At 41.0% G+C, this 23,612-nt stretch overlaps 1 protein-coding gene across 1 annotated transcript in view; it reads right to left on the reverse strand.

Annotated features, from left to right (window-relative positions):
* Positions 1 to 23,612, reverse strand: part of LOC122812025 (protein transport protein Sec24C-like) — a 784,735-nt gene that overhangs the window by 334,963 nt on the left and 426,160 nt on the right. Inside the window, exon 13 of the mRNA XM_044084258.1 lies at positions 21,220 to 21,393. Coding sequence (XP_043940193.1) covers positions 21,220 to 21,393 — 174 coding nt within the window. The remainder of the gene's footprint in view (positions 1 to 21,219; positions 21,394 to 23,612) is intronic.

A 23,612-nucleotide genomic window follows, 5' to 3' on the forward strand; every position in this document is an offset into this window, starting at 1 on the left:
AGAAACACAGTTTTTCTGGCATCAAACAGGCAATCCTAGGTGCACACTTGGATCCACAGTCACAAGATCCGATGGTTAGATCAGAGAAAGAGTCACAATCACAGGAGATGGGGGAACACCTACCAAACCACAGACCAGACAATGGTTAGTGCAAGGAGATCCCCCAGCTAGAACTGGGTCCTCAGGAATTTCCTCATCATCTTGTCCATGTCTGCTTTGGACAGACTCCTGGCTGACTGCACTGACCTTAAAAATAGCCTGGAAATCTTTTTATTTATTTTTATTTTACATTTGTTTACCGGGCTAGTCCAACTGGATACATTTCCATTTTCAGCAGAGGCCCGGGGAGAAAAGCTCCACACAGAAACAAACACAGAGAAATTATCTACAAAAGCAAAGAAAGGAGGTAAAAAATAACAGGCAAAAACATGATTGTAAACTACATTAAACTAATCATGCATATATACTAGGAAGGACATCACCCAAGTTCTATTTCAGAATACAAGATAGAAGAGTTCTATTATAGTAAAACATCTGTGATGATATAAATACATTCAGCAATTAATAACACATCCAAAGTTTTATAATAATTTGTAACAGTTACTACTTGCAAAGGTGCTTTTGAAACAAGCTTCCCAAGGGGAAGCAGTACAGAGTAATGAAAGAAGATAGTATAAAAGAATAATTAGTGGAATCACAAGATTAGTCAGGATTGATGCATGGGCATAACCAGTGTGTTTTAAGATGTTTTTTAAGCTATTATTTAAATAGGAAGGGGGAGGGAATAGAAGTTAGAGCAGTAGGTAGAAGATTCCAATATTTACCTATGGTACTGGAGAATAGGGAGTCACCAGCGATGTTGTTAGACTTAGTTAACCTCACAAGAAGTTTGCTCGAAGAGCGTAATGAATTTAGATTAGTATAAGGGGAGATAAGGTTAGAAAGTATAGGTGTGTTATTAGGTTGGTGAAATATCCTATGGACAAAGGTGAGTTGGGAAAGTGTCAGCATGTTTTTTAGTTCAAGCCAGTTTAGTTGCTGTAGGTTCTGACAGTGGTGAGTTCTAAATGGGTTCCCAGTAGCAAATCTGGCAATCCTATTGTATGTGTTTGCTAGTTTAGTGAGATTATTTTTCTTTAGGTTAGTGTATATGGGTGAAGCATAAAGAAGAGTAGAAATAAGATGAGAATGAGCAAGTGTAGTTTTGGCTGTTGGAGTTAAGAAGGTTTTAATTCTATAGAAGGAGCCCAGTTTTCTATTTACATTTTTAATAGTGTTTGTTTGTGTCTTTCGGCTTTTCCAGGTTAGGGGTCGCCACAGCGGAACTCCGGTCCGCTAATGATTGGCAGTAGATTTTTATGTGCTGGCTTGCCGGGCCTAACGCACAACCTTCAACGAAGGAATGCCCATTCACGCATGTCGACACACAGAAGACGCTCTAACTGAGAATCGAACGGGCAATGTCTAACTGTGAGGCGACAACGCTACTGCAGCACCACCACTGCAGTATAGTGTTATTAATGTGATTATCAAGTGAGGTTATTGCCAATTGTCATGCCTAACAGCTTGATGGTAGAGTCAGGGGATATATGTGTGCCATTACTGGATATGACAGAGAATTCTATGGGGGGGGGGGGGGGACTTACTATTAGGCCTAAAGAGCAGAAGTTTGTTTTTTTTTGGCATTCAAAAGGAGGCAACGTTTCAAGAACCATGCCTCAATTGTGCTAAATACATTCTGTGTTAGTGTTTGTAGTTCAGATATGGTTTTAGCAGAACATACGAGTGTAGAATCATCTGCATATTGTATACATGTAGCTTGAGGTATTGTTGCATGTAGGTCATTTATGAATAAAGAGAAGAGGTCCTAGAATGGAGCCCTGAGGGACACCAAGAGAGACTGGCAGATGGGATGAAAGTTTGTTTTCCCAGAGAACTGCCTGTTGCTAAGGTAGGAAGTGAACCAGTGAACAGCCTTGGGGTCTAGAGAAAGAGATTCTAGGGTTTTTATGAGCAGGAGGTGGTTTACCATTATCAACGGTTTTTGACAAGTCTATAAAGAGTGCTGATGAGAGGATGTTGTTGTTGCGGTTTCTATTGATGCAATTGGTAAAGGATAGGAGAGCTGTGGTGGTACTATGAAAGGGCCTAAAGCCATGCTGGCAGTTAGCTAGTAAGTTATATTGAGTTAAGTGGTCTATTAGCTGATGGTGAATACATTTCTCCATAATTTTTGCTAAGGGTGATAAGACTGCTATAGGCCTGTAGTTAGAATACTCATTGGAGTTACCTCCTTTATGTAAAGGGATAATGTGGGAGATTTTCCAGATAACAGGGATGGTTCCTTCAATGATGGTGCTATTTATAAGGAAGGATATAGGATAGGCAACTGCTTCAGCTGCTTTTTGAAGGTATATAGATGGTAACTGATCAGCAGAGGAGGTCCTTTGAAATGATCTCTTGTATAAAAAGGGAGAGCAAAGCCTAGGACAAACCAGTTCTGGAGAGAATCTGGGTCCAGAGAAAGGAGGGGTTGGAGATCTAACCCTAACAGACGCCAAAGCAGAAGATGAATCCAAAGACTTCAATATCTTTGGAGCCGGGCCCAATGGCCCTGTCAGATCAAGTGAATGTTTCCTAGATTTTTTTCCTATGTTTATCTGCATTTTTCTCCCACTCCTTATCCTTCTTTTCTTCTTTATATTTCTCTACCTTGCCTCTATCTGAAGACTTCTTGCTGGAAGTGGGAGAAGAAGAAGATAATTCAGAGGGCATACCTTTTTCTGCGGAGACAGAGAGAAGCCCCTTTCGATCACTGGTAAGACAACATTCTAGCCCCAAATGCGAAGCAAGCAGAACAATCCTTTTCAAGGTGTACAATCCCCTAACAGTGCACACACTTACAGTGTGCATCTTGTGGAAGGATATTGTGGCTGCAGGAGACATACTTTTTGATACCAGATGCCTTGTCTGTCATCCTGCAAAGCAAATGTTGAAACAGCAACACCAAATTACTAAGGAATAGCCCTTTAACACAGACAGCACCAAAACCATGCAATAAAGCAGTAACCAAGTACTAATAAACATGGAACAAACTGTAGAGACAAAATCCAGTCCTTACTAAAAACAGCAGAGAAAAAGGAAGGAAATAGTAAACCAGCTAAAACCCTACATCTAATTTTTTTTTTTAGATTATCAGGGAGGATGACAGAAAATAACCTCAAAGAAGATAGGAAAACGAAGAAATACTAGTTGAAAACCTACTGAGAACTTCTCAAAAATACACTTATCCTGTCAAAGCACTGAGCCCTGGAGAGCTGCATCTGTAGCATTCCACTGGCAAATGAGAACTAAGGTATTTCAGCGGCGGAGAGGGTTATGGGTAAGGGTAGGAGCCTTGGATCCAAAGTCTGAGAGCTGCCAATGTCATGTCCTTTCAGATCCAAAGAACAATGGGTTGAAGATGGATGAACAGGCAACATCAGATCACAGAATTACCAAGATAGTCAAGAACAAATACGCTAGAAACACAAGGAGAGACTTGGATAACTTACTTGATATGTAAACAATAAAGGACACAAGAAAAATGGACATACAAACAGGTGCCACTACATTACTGCTGAACAAACAGGAGAGGAGAATATCTAAAGACAGAAACAGAGGTGGGAGAAGGGAGAATGACTGGCAGACGGAGGGGAGACAGTCATAGAATGTCTTAGAAATGCAGCTTCATCCTGGAATGCACAGTCAGTGGAAACTGTAGACTCAAGGACAATTGAGGGAATTTAAGGGAGGCTGGGGTAGAGGATGTGCAGTCAACAGAGGAAAACACTGTGGTCCACCTCAAGAATGAAGCCCAGGATTTTTTTTTCTTGGAGAGAGATGCATACCAGTAGGACCTAGGGACAGAAACAAATTAAAAAGTTCTCCTGTCATCTCAAATGTCACCTCCCTTAAATAACCAAATTTCATGCTCACTATGTCTCTCACCTTTGAGCAGCAGATTCTTAATATTTATGTAACTGTAAGATATCCTTCTATATTACTGTTGCAGTATTCCTGAAAGAAGGGATGTCCCATCCTTGGCAGCCCATCACTTGGCCAGTATGGAAAAGCTTGAAAATGATATTGCTTGCTCTGTACATCACATTTACGCTTCTTCTACAGAATGTAGGGCATAAAAGGGACATACAGATGCAACTACCCAGAACTTCTTTTGCCGCCAGTTCGAAAGCCATTGTTGCCAGTTGGTTTGAATGTTTTCCTGCTTTTCTTACTTTTAGAATGTCAGACAAGTGCCCCATTGGGGTTATTTTTTCTTTTTCTTTTAATTTTAAAAGCTTGCTTTTTGGTCTTGCATTTTTTTATCACTACCTAGAGTTCATGTCATCTAAAAGGAGAAAATGCCAGTGTGGGAGGCAGATTCCCCATAAGGATCATCATGAACAGTGGCTTTTTTGTTTGGGCACTTCCCAGGACCATACCTCTTGTAGTATCTGTAAGGCATTTGTGCCTAAGACAATCAGAAGCCATTTGTCTTTCCTGGCCATTTATCTTGAAAACCAGTGGCTTAGACAGTTAGCCTAGGGTACCATGGTGGAAACCTTTAACCCCGAGATACACCTGCTTTGTAAGAAGAAGGCCAAGAAGTCTCGGCTGGACTCTTTAGCTGTCCAGCCTCCACCGGATGTCCCTCTAGAAGCAGGTAATAGCTCTGTAGGTTGTTCGGTGTTTATGTTGGATTCCTCTGTCACAACCCCACCAGAAGCTAGCATGGATCTGTCTTTTTGCACGTCCTCTGAGGCTTTGCAGGTATCTGTTCCAGATGTTGAGGGGGAACCGCTGTTCATTATCTTGGAGGATGGTAGAGAGATTCTGCAGATATTGGTCAGGGAGGAAGTTACGGGTTCTTTTCTTGAATCTTGCCAAGGGTTGGAACCTCCAGTATTTGTTAGGGCTGATGTCCTTTTTAAGAAAAGACAAAAATTGAAGCATGTTTCTCCTTGTCCTATGGATCCTCAAAAGGAATGGCAAGAGTTTACTTAGGGCTTGTTCTCTGCTTTAATGGCCCTAAAGCCTCCTCAATGGGTTTCAGTACCTGCTCCTCCTTGGACCTCTACCCCTTCTAAATGGTTTAGGGAACCAAATTCCTCAGATAAATATTCCATGTCTGGTAAGAGGGTCTTTGTCCTATTCTTCACAGATGCCTTCATATTTGACTTATGGTTCTGATGCAGAGGAGTCTTTTAACCATGAGTCTCCACTCAAGGAATTGTCCTTTGGGGGCACAATTGCTAGGATGATGGAATTCTTTAAGTGGGATTCTTCTCAAGTGTCTGATATTCAGAGAATATATTATCAGTTGCTTCAGATGGATATTCCTAAACCATCTGCAGTTCCTCCTGTGCTGGTTGCCTTGTAGACACTTTAATTGCTGCTTCCAAGTCTCCTAATTCTCAGCTTCCTGCTCCTAAGAAACCTGATAGATTCTATAAGGTTCCTGAGGATTGCGTACTTTTATTTAAATGTCCTTCTGCTGATCCTGCTGTGGTGTCAGTTTCTTCTGACAAACCTTCTAAACATTTGCCCTCTTCCAAACTTTCAGCTTTTGATAAGGACAGCAGGGCAATGGAGAGAATTGGCAGGAATGTTTACACTGCTTCTACTTTGACCTTTAGGACTATTAATTACCAGACTCACATGACCAGGTATGATCTGGCCTTGGTTGCTCAGGCTTTTCAGGTTACCTCTGCCCTCCCTGATTCTGAAAGCAAGTCCTCTGCCTTATCTTTTTTAGGTTCTGCTTCTCAAGTGGCTTACCACTCTATTAAGTGTAGCTATGATGCTGCTGACACCTCTTCAAGGGCTGCGGCTTTTGGGTCCATCATGAGGCATTATTCTTGGCTTCATCTCCAGTCTCTTCCTGAGGACATGAAGGCCAGGTTGCTGGATGCTCCTTTGGATAACACTCATCTTTTTGGGACTGCTGCTGCTGATGACTTTGTTTAAGGCTCTTCAAGAGAAAGGCAAAGCCTTGCGAGACCTTAAACATATTTCTCTCTCCTATCCCTAAGTTCCAGGGGACTTATCCTACTAGATCTGCTTTTGTTCGCAGGCAACCCTGCCACGTCTCTAAGGGCAGGAAGGGTGGGAGGTGGACCCCCTCTGTTAAGACTTCTCAGATTTCTGTGGCCCAGAAGCCTCTCTTATCTGAAAAGCCTGCTTCTGTATGACAATTCTCCCCCCCAACATTTAGACCAGGTTTCTTTGTCCCTTCGACGATCCCTTTGTCTTCCAAACTGGCAACTCATCACTTCAGACTCGGGTTCTTTCCATCAACCATCAGGGTTATTTCATGGTATGGAAATCTCTCCCTCCTATTTCTGGGATTCCCCAACCTCCTCTAAAGCAACTTCCTCATTTTCTGGAGGTTCTAGGGTCTCTGTTGAACCTGTCCCCCCTTCCCAAGTGGGAAGGGGTATTTATTCCAGGATGTTCCTGGTTCCAATGAAAGGAGGGCACCTGGTAACCTATTTTGGATCTCTCTTGGCTCAACGCTTGTCTCGATATCCCTTCTTTTTGGATGTTTACTCTTCAAACTATGTTTCCTCTTTTATTACCCCAAGCTTTTCTGGTGTCCTTGGATTTGAAAGATGCGTACCTTCATATCCCTATTCACCCTCTCTGCAGGAAGTTTTTACTTTTCACTGTCTTCCTCTCATTTTCAGTTCTCTGCTTTGCCCTTTGGCCTCTCTACTGCCCCAAAGGTATTCACAAAATGCCTAGCTCCTGTGATTGCCTTCTGCAGGCTCTAAGACATTCAGATTTTTCCTTATCTAGGTGGCCTGTTGCTTCAGGCGCCTTCTCCCAGTCAATTGTTGCAGGATCTGCAGTTCACCATCTCCCATCTTCAAAGTCTGGGGTTTACTATCAACTTCCAAAAGTCCTTCCTGACTCCCTCTCTGGATCAATTGTATCTGGGTTGCAGGATTCAGATGGTGCCAATAATTACCTCTCTTCTGCCTCCAAAGGTATTGTCATTGACAGCCTTCTTTCAGTCTCCTCTTCCCCTAATTGCTATGCCAGCCAGGGAATTTCTTGAGCCCCTGGGATTCATGGCCTCTTCTATTCCTATGCTTCCTCTTGACAGACTGCATATGTGAAAGCTGCAATGGTACCTCAAGTCAGTTTGGCTGCAGCATCATCATCCTCTAACTTTCAGTGTACCTCTCTTTCCTGTCTCATGAAGGAATTTGAGTGTTAAATTTGATAGTTCACTCTCAACCCAGGCTGGCCCATTCAGCCTCCAGTCCCTTCTCAAGAGCTGTTCACTGATTCCTCAGACATGAGCTGGGGGGGGGGGGTGGGCATTTCTTGGTCACCTGAAAGTTCAGGGTCTCTGGCCTCCCCATCAGAAATCAGACTATATCAACATCAAAGAGATGAGGGTTTTGATTCTGGCCCTTCAGGCTTTTCTCCCCATGTTCTCTCTAGGCCCCTTGAAGGTGTACATAGATAACACTACACTGATGGGGTATGTCAACAAGCAGGGGGACATGTAACCTTACCTCCTCTGCAGGATGGCTCTTAAGGCTTGGGAGGTGGCTCTCAGTTATCAGTTAACTCTTCAGGCAGTATGCATTCCTTCAGAGCACAATCTTGTGACAGACTGAGAAGGTCCAAATCACAGGCTCATGAATGGATGCTTCGCAGAGATGTGTTTCTGGACATTGTCCATCTGTGGGGTATTCCTTGGGTACATCTTTTTGCCTCCCTCTGAACAGATAGCTTCCTCTAAACTGTTCCAGACTGCCATGCCATATGGCATGGAAAACAGACCATCATTTCCATGGAAGGGGAGGTTTCTTTATGCTTTCCCTCCTCTTCCTCTACTTCAAAGAGTCTTGCAGAAGATTCAGCTGGACTCCCCAAAAATATTGTTAGTGAGTCCCTTTTGGCCAAAGCAGCACTGATTTCCCCTCTTAATGCATCTGGCCAGGGGCAATCATCACAAGTTACCTCACCAGTTGGATCTCCTCACACACGACAAGTGGTCTTTCATCCGTCCCCACTTGTTTGCTCTGCAACTAACAATGTGGGTGATAGGGTTTCGATCTACTTCTGGCACCTCTTTTCTGAGGACGTACTCAGGGTTTTATGGGAGGCAAGGAAATCCTCAACCAGAAAATTTTATATGTCCAAATGGAAGAGATTTTCGCTTTGGTGCCAGGCTCTTGACCAGGACCCTTTTTCAGTGGGGCCCCCTATGGTCCTCTCTTATTTGTGTGTTAATCCAGTCTGGCTTGGCCTATTCTTCTGTTTGTCTGCCCTTGACTCCTCCTCTGACTTTGAGTTTTGAGGTAAAACAGTTTCTTAAAGGCATCCTGCATATTAGGCCTCCAAGGAAACCTATTCCTGCTCCTTGGGACCTTAATTTTGTTTTGGAAAAATTGACAAAGGCTCCTTTTGAGCCTGCAGATTCTACTTCTTTGCAACATTGTATCTGGCAAACAGTTCTGTTGCTGGCTCTTACTTCTGCTCAGAGGGTTTCTGAGCTTCAGGCCTTTATGGCCATTCCTCCATTTTTGGTTTTTCACAGGGACTTGGTGTCCCTTCATACTAATCCTTCTTTTATGCAGGTGGTAAATGAGTTGCCCTTAAATCAGTCAGTACAACCCCATTCTTTTTTCCCTTTTCCTCAGTCTGCTACTGAGAGTGTCCTGCATGCCTTGCATTTGCACAGATAGCTCAGGTATTATGTGGATAAAATTAGGACTATTTTTAAGTCCAATCAGCTTTTTGTTTCCTTTCATCCGAGAACATTAGGTTTGGCTGTTTCTAAGCAAACCATCTCCTCCTGGATATCTAAGGCAATTTCTTTTTGTTATTCTTTTCATGGCAAGTCTCTGTCTGCTTCTGTTGCCTCTTCTGGTACCTTCTTTAAGGAGTTGGACACTATTTCCATCCTTGAAGCTGAAACTTGGTCTTTAGTGCATACTCTTACTAAGCATTATACGTTGGATATGGTTTCTAGGGCCAGAGCAGGTTTTGTTGAAACCATTTTATGTGGGTTTGTTGAGGACTCTTCTCAGCCTTTCACCTCCCATTCTGTTTTTTGAGCTTTTTTACTTGCCCTTCTTTCAGTAATACTGCAACAGTGATACAGAAGGACATAGTAAAGTTTTGTAAAATCTTACCATAACAGTAGCTGTTCTTTTTTCACCGTTATACTATTCCTTCCCTCCCTCCAACCCCCTCTTCTTTATTCTACATTTTTTTCTTCTGGATGTGCATGGACTCCTTTGTCCTATGATGATTGTTCTCTTCTGGGGCAAGTCAGTTCTGGATAGTTGCATCCGTATGTCCCATTTATGCCCTATGTTCTGTACAAGGAGCATAAATGTGATGTACAGAGCAAACAAGATCCTTTTCAAGCTTTTCCATACTGGCCGAGTGACAGGCTGCCCGGGATGGGACATCCCTTCTTTCAGGAAAACTGCAACAGTGAAGAGAAGGACATACTGTTATGGTAAGATTTTACACAACTGCACTGTATCCATTGTTTAAAATTGTACTTCCTTAAAAAAATACAAATGCCACAAAGTAAACATTAATTAAAGCACCAAGCATTTTATTTCCAAAACATAGAATGTCATCAGCTGTACTTCATATGGCTGTTCCTTTTTCAAAAAAAAAAAGTTTTTTTTACATCACTGCTGTAAAATCAGCCGCTTCCCCTGCCTACTTATTGTTTAATCTCTCCCAAAGTATCCATGTGTCTATCTGCTTTGCCTGTTTTGTGTTGTAACCCACCACCATGTTCTTCAATAGAATTATGCTTGTAACAATGTGTCAGCTTTATATGTTACTGTTAGTGTCCCCTCCTCAAAACATGAATGTTCTTCATCTACTCTCAAAGATCAAATAATGAAAATACAAATCCCAATGACACTAACTTCTCCACACATCCTCTACCCCTCCTAGTGATTCAGATGTTCACCTAGCTCTATGTTACTCACAAGTCCAGTGATCAGAGCTGACCTAGGCTTCACTGCTTTCTAATATTCGGCCCGATCTGAATGAAACAATCTCTTCTGAATTAGAAAATTCTACCTTACATATAGTTTCCACTTATGCTATTCATAAATACCTACCCTCTCAGTGTTGCTAATGCAGTTTCCTCTGTTTCTAATCAATGACTTCCAGGTCCATTCTCAACATCACCCCTTCACCTCACACAAAGATTTTCCTGTCTTTTGTTATGTGTTTTATGGCTGTTGCTCAATAGTCATTGTTCACAACTGGACCCAACTTTATGCTTTGTGTGTATTCAGGCTTACGCCATGGAGGCCATGGTGTACAAATTAATTTTTAATGAGGCACCATTTTACCAGCTTAAGATTGCCAATTGTGCCACATTAAATTTATTTAGTTATTTATTTTAACATTTGGTAACCGGGTTAGTCTGACTGGGTTCTAAATAGCCCTTTTTCAGCGGAGACCCAAGGAGAAAAGCTCCAACTACAAGTATCACAACCAATAAGGGTACATATACAGACATAAGTCAAAAATCACAATATGGAATAACAAACGATAATATAATCTTGTTTAGATAAGTTACATATACACATATAGTGAGGATATGGTACAGTGTTAAGCTAATTAAAATATTGTTAATAGCATAACAATGCCATCAAAGAAAAAGGAGTAGACCAAATGGGTGAGATTATACAGGTAGAAAAAGAGTGGAAGTTGGGAGAGAAAAGAAAAAAGTGTGAGTGACAGAAAAAACATGAGCAACAGGCTGTGATTATAGAGGTAGGAAACATACAGAAATTAGGAGAGAAAAGAGAAAAAAAGAAAAGCGTGTGTGGGAGAGAAGCATGATGCAGGAGGCACTATGAAGACAGTTTAGGTTGGGTTTTGGCAAGAGCAATCCCAAGAAATTTGGAAGTAAGTTTTAGTTCCTTTTTAAAGATATTGCTTTTACTAATGGAACGAAGGGACAGGGGTAGTTTATTCCAAGAATTGGCTACAGCGTAACTGTACAGCATTTTGCCCATGTTTTTGTCAGGTTTGTGTACCTGAAGAAAGTGTTGCTTTGAGCTTCTGAGTTCACATTTGGGTACATGTTGTCTTACAAGAGTGGCTATGGCAGGGCATGAAGAAGGGCTAGTAAGTATGTTATGAGTAATTTGCAGCTGAGGTTGCAGCAGTAGATGGGGTAGCTCTGGCCATTGTAATGTTTTTAATGCAAGACAGTGGTGGGATTTTTAGGGCGTATTTGCAGCAAATCAAGCAATTTTACTGTAAGTACATTCAAGTTTAGCTAGGAGATTGTTCTGGACATGGGTAAGGATAGGAGCAGCATAGAGAAGAGAAGGGAGACGGAGTGTCTGTGCCAAGGCTGGTCTAGCTTTTATTGGGAGAAACCAATTGCTTCTATACAAAAGACCAAGTTTATGGTGATTTTTATTTACAGTACTGAGGATATGTAGATCCAATTTTAGTTGATCATCGATTGTTACACTGAGGAGCTTAGTGTGTGAGTCAGCTGAGATTATAGTGCTGTCGAGGGATGCAATGGAGAAGTTTGGTTTAAGAGGTTCAAGGGTTTTGGGTAGGAAGAGGATACAAGTATCCAGTCGAGTATAGTACCACAGGAGAATTTTTAGAATAGGTGAGTGGGGGTAGTAATAAGCTGGAAGAATCCATATATAAGTTTATGTAGGAGGTGGGAGAGTTGGTATTAAGTATATTCCAATCAATATTAACATTCCCTAGTATGACAGTTTCATGAGGTATAGAGTGAGAGAACCAGGACAGGATAATGTTGTCACCTGGGGGAATGTAGATGCCTGCTATAGTGAGTGTCTTGTGTTGGTTTATGTTTGTAATGTAAATAAATGTTTCAGGGCATTTTTCAGGATAATACATCAATTTGTAAGCCATAACTAGCTAAGCGTATGCTAAGTAATTGTTAAGCTCTAGCCAGAATAGCTGTTTTAAGGCTTGGCAGTGGTGAGTTTGGTGTGCATAGTTGGCACCAAATTTAGCTGCTTTGTTGTGGCAGGAAGCTAGTTTGTATTTTAATGTAAAGCTTAGGTCTGTAAGGATAGGTGAGGCATATAAGTGGGCTAGAAGCAAATATGATGAGGCTATTTTTTTTTTTTTTTTGGGATGAGTCTCTAAGGTACTGTTTTGCCCTGTAAAGGGAGCCAAATTTCTGGTGGGTCTTTTTAATTGTTTGAAGAATATGTTGATCAAATTTAAGATTGTCATCTATTACAATGTCCAGTAATATAGCATGTGGTACTACCTCAATTTTAGTATTATATGCAGCTACAACCAAAAAGGATTGCTTTTGGTTGACATAATGTTTTGGGATGAACAGCATAATTTTTTTGTTTTACTGGGATTAAGGAGCAAATTTGAATTTTTCAGTCAGGTTTCAATTGATGAGAAAGAAATTTGAGTGATTTCGTGGAGTCTGGATATTGTGAGGGCTATACATATTGAAGTATGAATTATCTGTACATTGTATGATATTTGCTTGGTCTATGGCAGTGTGAAGCCTGTTTATAAAACTATTGAGGAGAAGGGGTCCTAGTATAGAGCCCTGAGGGACACCTATGCTAACTGGGAGGGAGGAGGAGAGATCCTGTTGCCATTTGGCTGCTTGTTGCTTTCCAGACAACTAAGGAACCATGCACAAGAGCTTGATAAAGACCTACAGAAGAGAGTTCAGTGAGTAAGTGTTGGTGTGATACAGTGCCAAATGCTTTGGATAAGTCTAGAAAAAACAGTTGACACTAGGTTACCATTGTTCCTATGCTGGGATATAGTGCTGGTGAAGTGAAGGAGGACAGCAGTTGTGCTGTGGTGGGCTTTGAAACCATGCTGTGTTTCAGACAGCAGATTATTTGAATTTAGGTGATGTAGAATCTGAGCATGAATACATTTATCAGTATCTGGTCAGTGCATGGCCAAACTGTACTGTGAATCAATTTCCATATATCACCCCTCTCCATACAATGAAGGGTAAACCGTATCTAAAGCTACTCAATCTATTTTTAATCCTGAAGGTAATATGTCGTTACTACTTGTATATACACACTTGCATTGATTTGTAAGTCTCAGGCGTCATGTGATTGTTGTATGGCTTTGTCTGTACCTGTGTGTAATTGCCATTCACTAATTGTTCTAATAATTGTAATGTGTACATGTATCTTGAAGCTTTTCATCTCCGGGACTCCGCTGAAAATGGACATTCATCCAGTTGGACCATCCCATTTAACAAATGTAAAATAAATAAATAAATATACATCATATAAGAGGGAGGATGGAGTGAGTCACAGTCTGTGCACATATCGTTAGGGATAAAATAACACATGTCTATCTTCACACAGCAGAGGGGATTATGTCACAGAATGCAGAGATGGTATTTCAAGGTGAGGGGTACCCTGTGTCAGGGACAATTTTATTTTGCCATGGGGTAGGGATGCTGCTTTGTGACCATGACCTGTGGACACTCTGCTAGCTTGTTGCATTAGGAATGGGAGTCTACTTGGGAAGGATTGTGTGTGACTTCTGGGCCATGAAACAGACGGAAGCCACTATGAACCATCCAGCCATTGGAAACTGGGTGTCCTTCATCATCATCCACAAGAGTTAGCAGGCAGAAGCCATTATGAACCATCCTGCCATTGGAAACTGGGTGTCATTCATCATCATCCACAAGAGTTAGCACAGTTGCAGACCCTTCCAGATGCAGGTGAGGACTGTATACACTACAACAGCCTCCTACATGGCCACACCTGATACATACCCTACCACAACCTCCAACAATACTGCCACTGTGGGTGGAAATGTTGCACTAGCAATACTTCACATGTAGGTGCAAAAGGAAATGGTATATGCTATCATGGACCTTATAAGACCAAACAACATTTTCTCTGGACACCCAAGTCCTCAGAAATGCTACAGAACAAAAGGTAAGCATTATAATCCAAAAAGAAAAAAAAGGCTAGACAAAACATGTTTAATTTAATAGGCTGTAATCTTGGGTTGTTGGAATGAGGGATGGGGTGCAAAAGTAAACAGGGAATAATATACGTACAGCTGATATGTTTTCTCTTACTTTTGAATATGCAAATGTCTGGCTTAATCTAAAAACAAGTTTTAAGTGGAAACAAGTAAATGAGAGAACACTGAATATAATGAAAAGTTTTCTTTTCCTTTGGCAATAAATGTTTCAGTTAGTCTTTAGAAGTCTGCAGCTGAGAAATAAAAATGTTCTCTTATATAGGAGGGTTAAACTTCCTTATTTGAAGATGTACATACTTTTGTGTGTTTGCATTAAATTAACAGGATATGGGGGTGTTCTGGAGTTGTGTTTTTTTTAATGGGTTTTCATTAAAACAATGGGCCTTATAAAATGTGACATAGGTTCCAATGTAAATGATAAAAAAATGTATTAAAGATTAATCTGACAAATTTTAGTGTAAACAGACATTTAAAAAGATGTTGCAAATAATACGTGGAAATGATGACTTATTGTCATAATGGCAACACTTTCCATATTATTTTGGAATGTGAATGGTCTCACAGGTATAGACAAAAGGGAAAGAATATTTAATTATATTAAGAAATGCTGAGTGCAAATAGCAGTGCTACAAGAGACACATTTGGAAAAAATGAGCATGTGATGTGAATTTGATAAAGAAAGGATTTCAGGGTGGATATTCAGCAGAATATCAGGGATCAAGGGAAAAAAGGAGTACTTAGATTAATTGCTACAGGAGATCCAACTGTGATAGAAGAAGAAAACAGATAATAATGACAGATTTCTGGTAGTAAGGGGTTACTGGCCAGGGATGAGGATTATGCTGGCATGTATTTTATCTGGCATGTATTTGTATTCTACCTAAAACTGCTATTATGGAACTTAAAATAATGGGAAGAAATATTCGGCTTCCAGCAGGTAGTATTACTTATACGTACAGACATGAATTTGATTTGCAACAGTGAGGATATATCTGGGGGTAAAATATAACATGACAGTAGATATCTGAAGATGGATATACAAATCTTTGGTATGGAAGACATGAATTCAGTAGTAAGAACTTAAGAGAGAATTTACATATTAGTCCCCAAGGTACAATAACTGGGCTATACTAGACAGAAATTATATTTAACATGAACATGTGCATTTAACTGAAAACTTTGACACACATCCAAAAAACTATTTCAGATCATGTGCCAATAATTATTAAAATAAAAATGCACGGTACTGATGTAAAGATGAGACATTGGTGCTTCCCCACCTACCTGTTAAAAAAGAGAGAAATTTAAGGAATGGGTAGTGGAAATTATTCAAGAGTTATTAAGAAACCTAAAAAGTACACTTGAGTCATAGCTAGTGACTGGAATAAAATTAAAGTGTTTAAAAATAGGGTAGAAATAAACAAAAAAGAGATATGGCTAAGAAGTAGCAAGAATTGTTTAGAGGGGATGATAAAGGTTAAATTATTACAGAATAAGGGAAATCTCACAGAACAAAAAGAAGTGTAACTGCAGAGTGCTAAAATGAAAATAAGGGACTACCTGGATAATATGCATGAGTTTAGAAAGACTTCTGTTTAGCAAATTATTTTTGATAATAACTTCAGAGGGCTAAAACCTTTGGCACAATTTAGGCAACAGAAAGTAGAAAAGGTTGTTACCAAACTTAGGGAGCCTATAACAAGCTAAATGACCAGAGATCCTGTATAGGTATTAAGAGATATTTCAGAAATTTTATGAAAATTTGTATAAAGCAGAGAAGCAGGGAAATCAAGTAAAATCACAAATGGAAAATTTATGGAAAACTTAAATATGCCAAGTTTAGTGGCAGATGAAGCCCAACAGTTAACAGTTAAGATAGGAGGAGAAAACAACATTGATGCACAATCAATCTGCTAGAAAGTCTCCAGGAATAGATGGTATTGTGGTGCAAGTTTGGAAGCTAAAAGGGAAGAAAGTGATAAAGGTCTGGATGGCTTTGTTTAACAGTATTTTAAAAGGAGGAGAAACACCAACATCCAGGAAAAGAGCTGTGGTGCCAAAATCCACCACATTACACACGCACTCAAGTCTCTCAACAACAGGTACTGTTATGACTCTGTCATAGTCCATGTTGGGGTGATCGACTTGAAACATACCTCCCTGGACTATATGAAGAGAGACATGATTGAGCTCACTGAATATGTGTCCCAGGCAGGTATGTCCCTAGACTTAAGCAGCTTTCTACCCTCACCTAGAATGATGCCTCAATACAGGCAGAAAATGATTGACTTTAACAATTGGCTTAGTTTCTGGTGTCATTCCAGGGGGATCCAGTACTTGACAACCTGGGAAGATATGATCGACAGACCATGATGCTTTGCTAGAGATGGCCTGCATCTGTCTCACTTGGGCTTCAGGCTTCTGGCAAAGGTCTTTGCCTCCCCCATAGTGCCTTTTTTAGGAAAAGTCATGAGGTCGATACAACCAACATAAAAATTTCAACAAAAAGGTCATGCTGCTAAATGCTAGGGGTCTAAACATGAAACTGCACTCATTGCATGCATTCTTAACCCTGGAAGATGCTGACATTTGTGCAGTCACAGAAACCTGGTTCAAAGCTGCGGGGAGAACCACAGCCTTACCTGGCTACTCATCCTGTCATACATTCAGACCCCAAACTGTGGACACTAAAGCCAAAGGAGGCGAAGCTTCAATATATATTAAAGACACACACCACCAGGCTGATCAAAAAATATGATGCACAGGAGACACTCCAGTTGCAGTTAACCGTTGACAAGACCCTTATTCAGATCATAGCTAGCTACAGGCCTCCAAATTTGACTCAAGATGCCCACTCCACCTATCTGGACCACTTCGAATCTATCAAGATTCAACCCTTTACCCTGATCCTGGGTGACTTTAACTACCCAACCATAAATTGGAAAAACTACTCATGCCAGAACACAAATGCCCAGAGATTCCTCGATTTTATCAGTGCGAATGCCTTGGAACAGCTAGTCGACATCCCCACAAGAGGTGATAATATCTTGGACTTGGTATTAACCAACATGACTAACTACTGCAGCACCCCTACAGTATCATCCTCCCTGGTAAGATTCGACTATAAAGTTGTCACTTTCAAAGCCAGCATCTCACCTGACCCCCTCTAGCTAGGTTCAAACAAAAAACTTCTCCAAAACTGACTACAACCTCATGAGGGATGGTATAAACAGTTTCACAGCCTCCTCCCCCTCTGTAGGAACTGGCACCAATGTCCAAATCTACACCAAAGTACTATACGAGCACTAATATAGATGCATGGAATCAGGAATACCTGACAGGACAAAATCATCCTCCGTAAGGAAGAGTAAACCTGTCTGGTGGACATCTGCAATAAATAAACTATATAACAAAAGAAAAAAATTGTTGTCCAGGACCAAGAAAGAGCAGGTGCCCAACTGTAAGCAATCTCTCCTTAGCCTGAACAAGCAAATAAGAGCACTAGTGAAATCCACTAAAGCCAACTTCGAGTCCAAATTGGCCACTACTAGAGACAATCATAAGGCCTTCTTCGCATATGTCTGGAATCTCAAAGGAAGCACCCAGACCTGTTTAGAACATGTGGTCAAGGACACCACATACACAAATGCTGTAGATACAGCCATCCTACTGGCTGACAGATTCAGCAAAAACTTCACCCCTCTGTCCCCCCATCAGTAAATCAGGACATCCTCAGTACCTCCCCCCTCCCCTTATCTCTAGGGGAGAGGTCATCACTGCCCTCTCAAAGGCAATAAAACCCCTCCATGGGACCCGATAACATCCCAGGCTGCATCCTACATGAACTCAGGCATGAATTTGCAGCACCGTTAGGCACCCTATTCAACCAAAGCCTGAGTACTGACTTTGTCCCAGCCAAATGGAGGACAACCACTGTCATCCCCTTACACAAAAGTAGAGCGTCCAGCGATCTGAGAAATTATAGACCCATCAGCTTAACTAGCCTGATTTGCAAGGCCATGGAATGGATTATCAAGGACATCATTAACAGAGACATTGGCAACCTCCAAACACTCAACCCCACGCAGTTTGGCTTTGTCAAGGGGAGGTCATGTCTGTTAAATATGGTCAATTTCTTTGACACAGTTACCAAAGCCATGGATGAGGGGAAGATGGTGCAGACCGCCTACCTTGGCCTGGCCAAAGCCTTCCACACTATTCCCCACTTGGGCATAATAGATAAACTCTCTCAACTAGGGATCAATCCATATGTTACCAGATGGGTAGCAAACTGGCTCACTGACAGAACCCACCTAATCAAAATAGGGGAAGCCACCTCAAGCAGTAGACCTGTAATATGCAGCGTATCCCAGGGATCAATCTTGGGGCCTCTGTTATTTGGGATATACTTCTCTGAGGTCCAGCCCAAAACCAGTGGGCTATGGCTGACCAAGTTTGCAGATGACTGCAAGATGGGCGAGGTCATCAATTCCCCAAGTGATGTGGAAGTCCTCCAAGAGGGTCTCACCCAAACAAATGACTGGTGCCAGAAAATGGCCTCAAGCTGAATGTCAAAAAATGGATCATCACCCCTACTGGGGTTGATAACAACCTGACATTTGACCACCATGTTGCTTCCGCTGTACGGAAAGCTTTCTACATAGCCCATCTCATAAGTAAGGGTATCTCAACCAGGGATAAGGAGGTCATAACATCCCTGTATTCTTCCCTTATAAGGCCAATTATTGAGCAGAATGCCCCCTTTAGCATGTACCTCACAAAGCACATGAAGCAGATGGAGAGACCACAGCGGTTTCTCATCAGGAGAATCCAGAGCCTTAAACACAGATAGGCTAAATACCCTGTCCCTCTACTCAGTTTCATAGAGACCCCTCAGAGGTGACCTCTGTCTGGCATACAAAGTAATCTCAGACCCCACCTTGATGGGACTGCTGCACATTCGCAAGTCAAGCTCCACTCGAGTAAGCCGCATGCACAACCTCAACCTGGTTTGTGACATCAGTAGGACTTGTTGGGCCAGATTTGTGTCCCAGAGACTCCACCATCTGTGGAATAGACTCTGTCTCCATGTCAAAGAGAGTACCTCATTATCCTTTTTTAAGTGCAACCTGGACAACTGGATGGGAAACAGAAAATACACCCCTAGGATTCCGCCTGTGTCCATGCTGGACAGGGGCTTTGGATGCTGACTTGTCTATACATGGGCTAAACTCTTGGCTAGGCTTATAAGGGCCTCAGGGCCAATAGCCTAGTAACTTCCTATGATCCTATGAACATCTTGCCAGTACAATCTATGTATAACACATAAATGCAGACACATATTTTTTATAGCTAGCCTTTTGTAGTGTGAATTTTTGTGCAAGGGTACATATCCTTAGAAACATATACAAATAGAGATTGCCACACACTATCGGAGTACTGTGTATCTTTTCATAACTGTCTATACATTCAGAAATTGCTGCTATGTCTCCTAATACTGCCTCCCAGATAACCAGCAGAGATTCCCAAATGTTTGTATTAGCAAACGCTGCATTAATGACGTCAACAAAGCATACATCAATCAATGAATCAGTCACTCAATCCAATTAGTCAGCCAATGAATCAGTCAATCAATGTTTCACTCAATCAACCTACAAGACATTAGCACATCAAAATGTTGGTGTGCCTCTAGAACAATGCAATTCCATACTTGTTTGAGGACAAATAGGCAAATTTGGGTATATGAATTACTTCACATTGCTGCCATGTGCTCGTGACTTAAAAAACAGCATGCTGCCTATGCCTGGCACTAACAGCTCATAGCTGCAAGCTTGTACTGGAAACCTATATGATTATGTATGGCACAACATTAGCGGGTACATATTATGTTACCTGCAAGTTTAGAAATCACATTGTGAGCAGGAATTGCATGATAAAATTGTCTTCCTTGTGAAAATGATACCATTTACAGAGGAGATGTCAGTGTCCGCCAGACAGCACCTGCATAATGTGTGAAGGAATGATTATACTCTATATCCTTCTCTACAAGTTCAGGATGAGCCCATGGGAAATTTATGATGGTGCCTTCAAAACATTTGATGCCTGGCATGACCTAGCTGAAGTGTCGACTTCAGCCAGTCATTATCGGAGTATGGCAGTAGTGGAGGCATCACTATGATGACCTGTGGTGCAGAAGCACTAATAATCTCAGTACATGGGAAGTGAGGGCTAGACAGCATAATCCTGAATGGTATAGTAAGTGGATATCACTGTACTTTTCCAGTTTTATGTTTGGGACCCTTCTTGCTACTGGCTATCTGTCAAGTTCAGCTTACAAAATATGCATAGGCTACTGCACAGATTTATGGTGTCAGGTGGAAGAGACACTGGCTGATTAGGAATTCCCTGAAATGTGCAGGCCTAACACTGGCTTATATAATCCAGTTATGACAGCCTTATGCTTGGTAATCATATAAACTGTATCACCGAAATTCTCAACACTGATTCAAAATGCTGTTTATGTCTTCAACTCTCAAACTTGACTAATTAACAAAAATGAAGCATCAGTTACATTAAAAAAGTGTTTAGCTCTCTTTTTCTCTCTGTATCTGTCTATCTATCTACTTACCTATCTATCTTTATTTGCACTGGGCAAATCATCCCACTCCCCCTTTATGGAGGGGGGAATTGCCCCTTATCCCCTTACTTTTATATACTAGCTTCATGTTTGGAGAACTGTGGGAAAAGAGAAACATCCTGAAAAGGTGACTTGCACAACTGTGATCTCATAGTGCAGTCCAGTAATGTAAAAGCATTTTGGGCCTTGTATATTCAAGGATCTAGGACTGAAAAGATAGAATTCATGGAGTTACCCCCACCACTTAATGGTAGGACTCCCCCTAGAAGGTACTGGTACATTAATCAATGTTGGATCAAACAGTCATGAGATAGGTACAAATGTATCATGCTAAATGGTTGTGGGGTGAGTCTGTGCCATCTTACCATTTGGGCAGACTTGATGGACTTTATCTGAAAACAGTGAATATGTAAAGCTCCCAGAAATTCATTTTTATTTATGACTATGAATGCCGAATATGTACATGATATCTCTAATCCTGGGTATTTTTACCCTCAACACTCAATGCCATCATTAAGGCACGGATCAGGAATTACCTGGAAATTGTTGTATTTGTAAAACCTTCCGCCTGTTGCCAAAGATATGAATCCTGCAGAAGTTATATCAATGCCTTTTGAATTAGGAAACAGGAAAAGGTCTACGCAGCATCCGTGCGACACACAGTCTTGCGCAAGGTCCTGATAGAATGCAACCTGAGGCTGAAAAGGAGACTGGATAACAGAGAAAAAGGTGAGCAATGGTTATGTGTGCAACCGTTATAAATAAAATATAATGTGATTGTGCAGAAAATAAAAAAGTACACTTATGTAACTGTAGAGAAAAAAAGTATAATTAAATGACAGAACAATTCAATTTGCATCTCAGTTTAGTGAGTACTGAAGGTGATTACAGCATGATCATTACTCATGTTGTAAAGAAAAATCCAAGAAGGTCCTCGTTTTTTGTTATGCAGCAGGAAATATTGGGACTGCCAAACATTCTTGACAGCGTGAGAAAAAGAGACCTACAATTGTTGTAAAGAAAAATCCAAGAAGGTCCTAGTTTTTTGTTATGCAGCAGGAAATACTGGGATTGCCAAATATTCTTGACAGCGTGAAAAAAACAGAGCTGCTAATCAAAATAATCCCATTACCTTGTACTAACAAAATTTTTCAGACACAAGTTTTACATTCAGCTAGTTATTACAGACACAGTGTGACAGATCATGGATTTTGTATCTGCCTGTCTGGAGAGAGATGTACAGCCTCATTGACAACAGACTAAGCATAAGCAACCAAATTTTGTTTTAAAAAAAAATGTAGCAACAAAATATCACACACAAAAGAACACTGCCACTGGATAAAGATACAAAGGTAATTCATGAATCCACTGCCCTTCAGAATAAGCCTTCTAGGGGATAAAAAAGAACTAGCATTCCCCAGTCAGAAAGTTCCTGCTTATTCTGGGGAATTCAAAGTTTTCTTAAGTCAGATGACAAATATAATCCATCCAAGATGTCTTGGGTTTGCTTCAGGGCTGCCTCTCATGTGACCATTCTTGGTATGACTCCAGAAGAAGCCCCTCAGGTGACATTACTGCAAGATATCTGGAACATGTAAGGTGAGATTTTTCAATTTAAAGGAGCAAAAGCTCTATTCTGAAGCTCTGTCAGTCAGATCACCTCACCAGGCTAGCCCATAACCTCAGTGGCCATGTGGAAAAATCCAGTTTTCACCACTTGTAGCTTCAATTCTTACTCATTTATTCAGTACCCACATCTCATGACCATAGGTGAGGATGGAGACATATGTCTGGTCTAACAACTCATCTCCTGATTCACCACCATTGAATGTTTCATCTGCTATAAGACTCCAGCCACTGTCCTGGTCCCCTTACCAGTTTCATGTTTTCCTTTGCCATTACACATGAACAAGGCCCTCAGGTACTCACAGTTGTCCACCTCAGGAGAGCAAGTCACTTTTTTCCAGAATGTCACAAAGTTCTCAGCTGTAGATGTGCTAATTTTCACTCAGACCACTTCACACTTACAGCAGTAATAATTTGTTCTTGTCAGATGTCATAGTCAGCTGAAATCAAACGGAAAACACCTGCAAACACCAGATATCCTTTTAGGTCCCAAAGCATGATGACTGCATCACAATATCCTGAGCAGGAGAAGTGACAAGATGAACTCCCTGTGGAGACTATCACTTACCTTCAGTTGAACTGACATAATGTCGACAATCTGAGCATTACTCTCGATGCACTTGTTCCGGGACTGGATGTTGTGCAGCCCACAGTACCCCATACTTCCACAGAACCTTACAACAGATGTCACATCACTTAATATCATATGTGCTCTTCAAATAAAAAAAAAATAAAAATAACTGTAGAATGAATTACCAAACTCCTAGAACCTCTTACCCAAGTACGCAAGGCTACAGGGGAACTACATTGGTTTACGGTTTTGATTAAATCAGCACTGTTTCTCTTAAATTTAAGCTTTGACCATCAGATGAAGTCATCTCTTCAGCATTTTGGCATTTACTTTTTTCAGGGAGGCAGGAAAGCATAATGCCATATAGTCTGAGCACAGCCTTTAGTCCTCTATTTTACTAATGGGGAACTGCCTCCTCAATTTGCTTTTTCGGAGTTACTGCTCTCACTTTCCTAGCTAACATTTAAGAGGTACCCTAGCTACTTCATTTAAAATGTAAACATTGCCTGACCAGAGGTAATCCACAACTTCAGCCTTAACACTATAAAGACTGCTAACTGCCCCAATGGCTTCATCTGCAGTAACACGTTGCAGTCTAATGATTTCAGGCATTCTTCCTAACAGAACTGCATGTCCATGGCTTAAGGAATGCCTCAAAATATTCTTTCCAATGCTGACAATCTTCCTAGTAGTTGTAGTTGTCTGTACTATCCTACCTTTGCTTATTACATC

The sequence above is a fragment of the Protopterus annectens genome, chromosome 9.part0 (genome assembly GCF_019279795.1).
Source record: "Protopterus annectens isolate FY-2018-M chromosome 9.part0, PAN1.0, whole genome shotgun sequence".
Taxonomy (NCBI): domain Eukaryota; kingdom Metazoa; phylum Chordata; order Ceratodontiformes; family Protopteridae; genus Protopterus; species Protopterus annectens.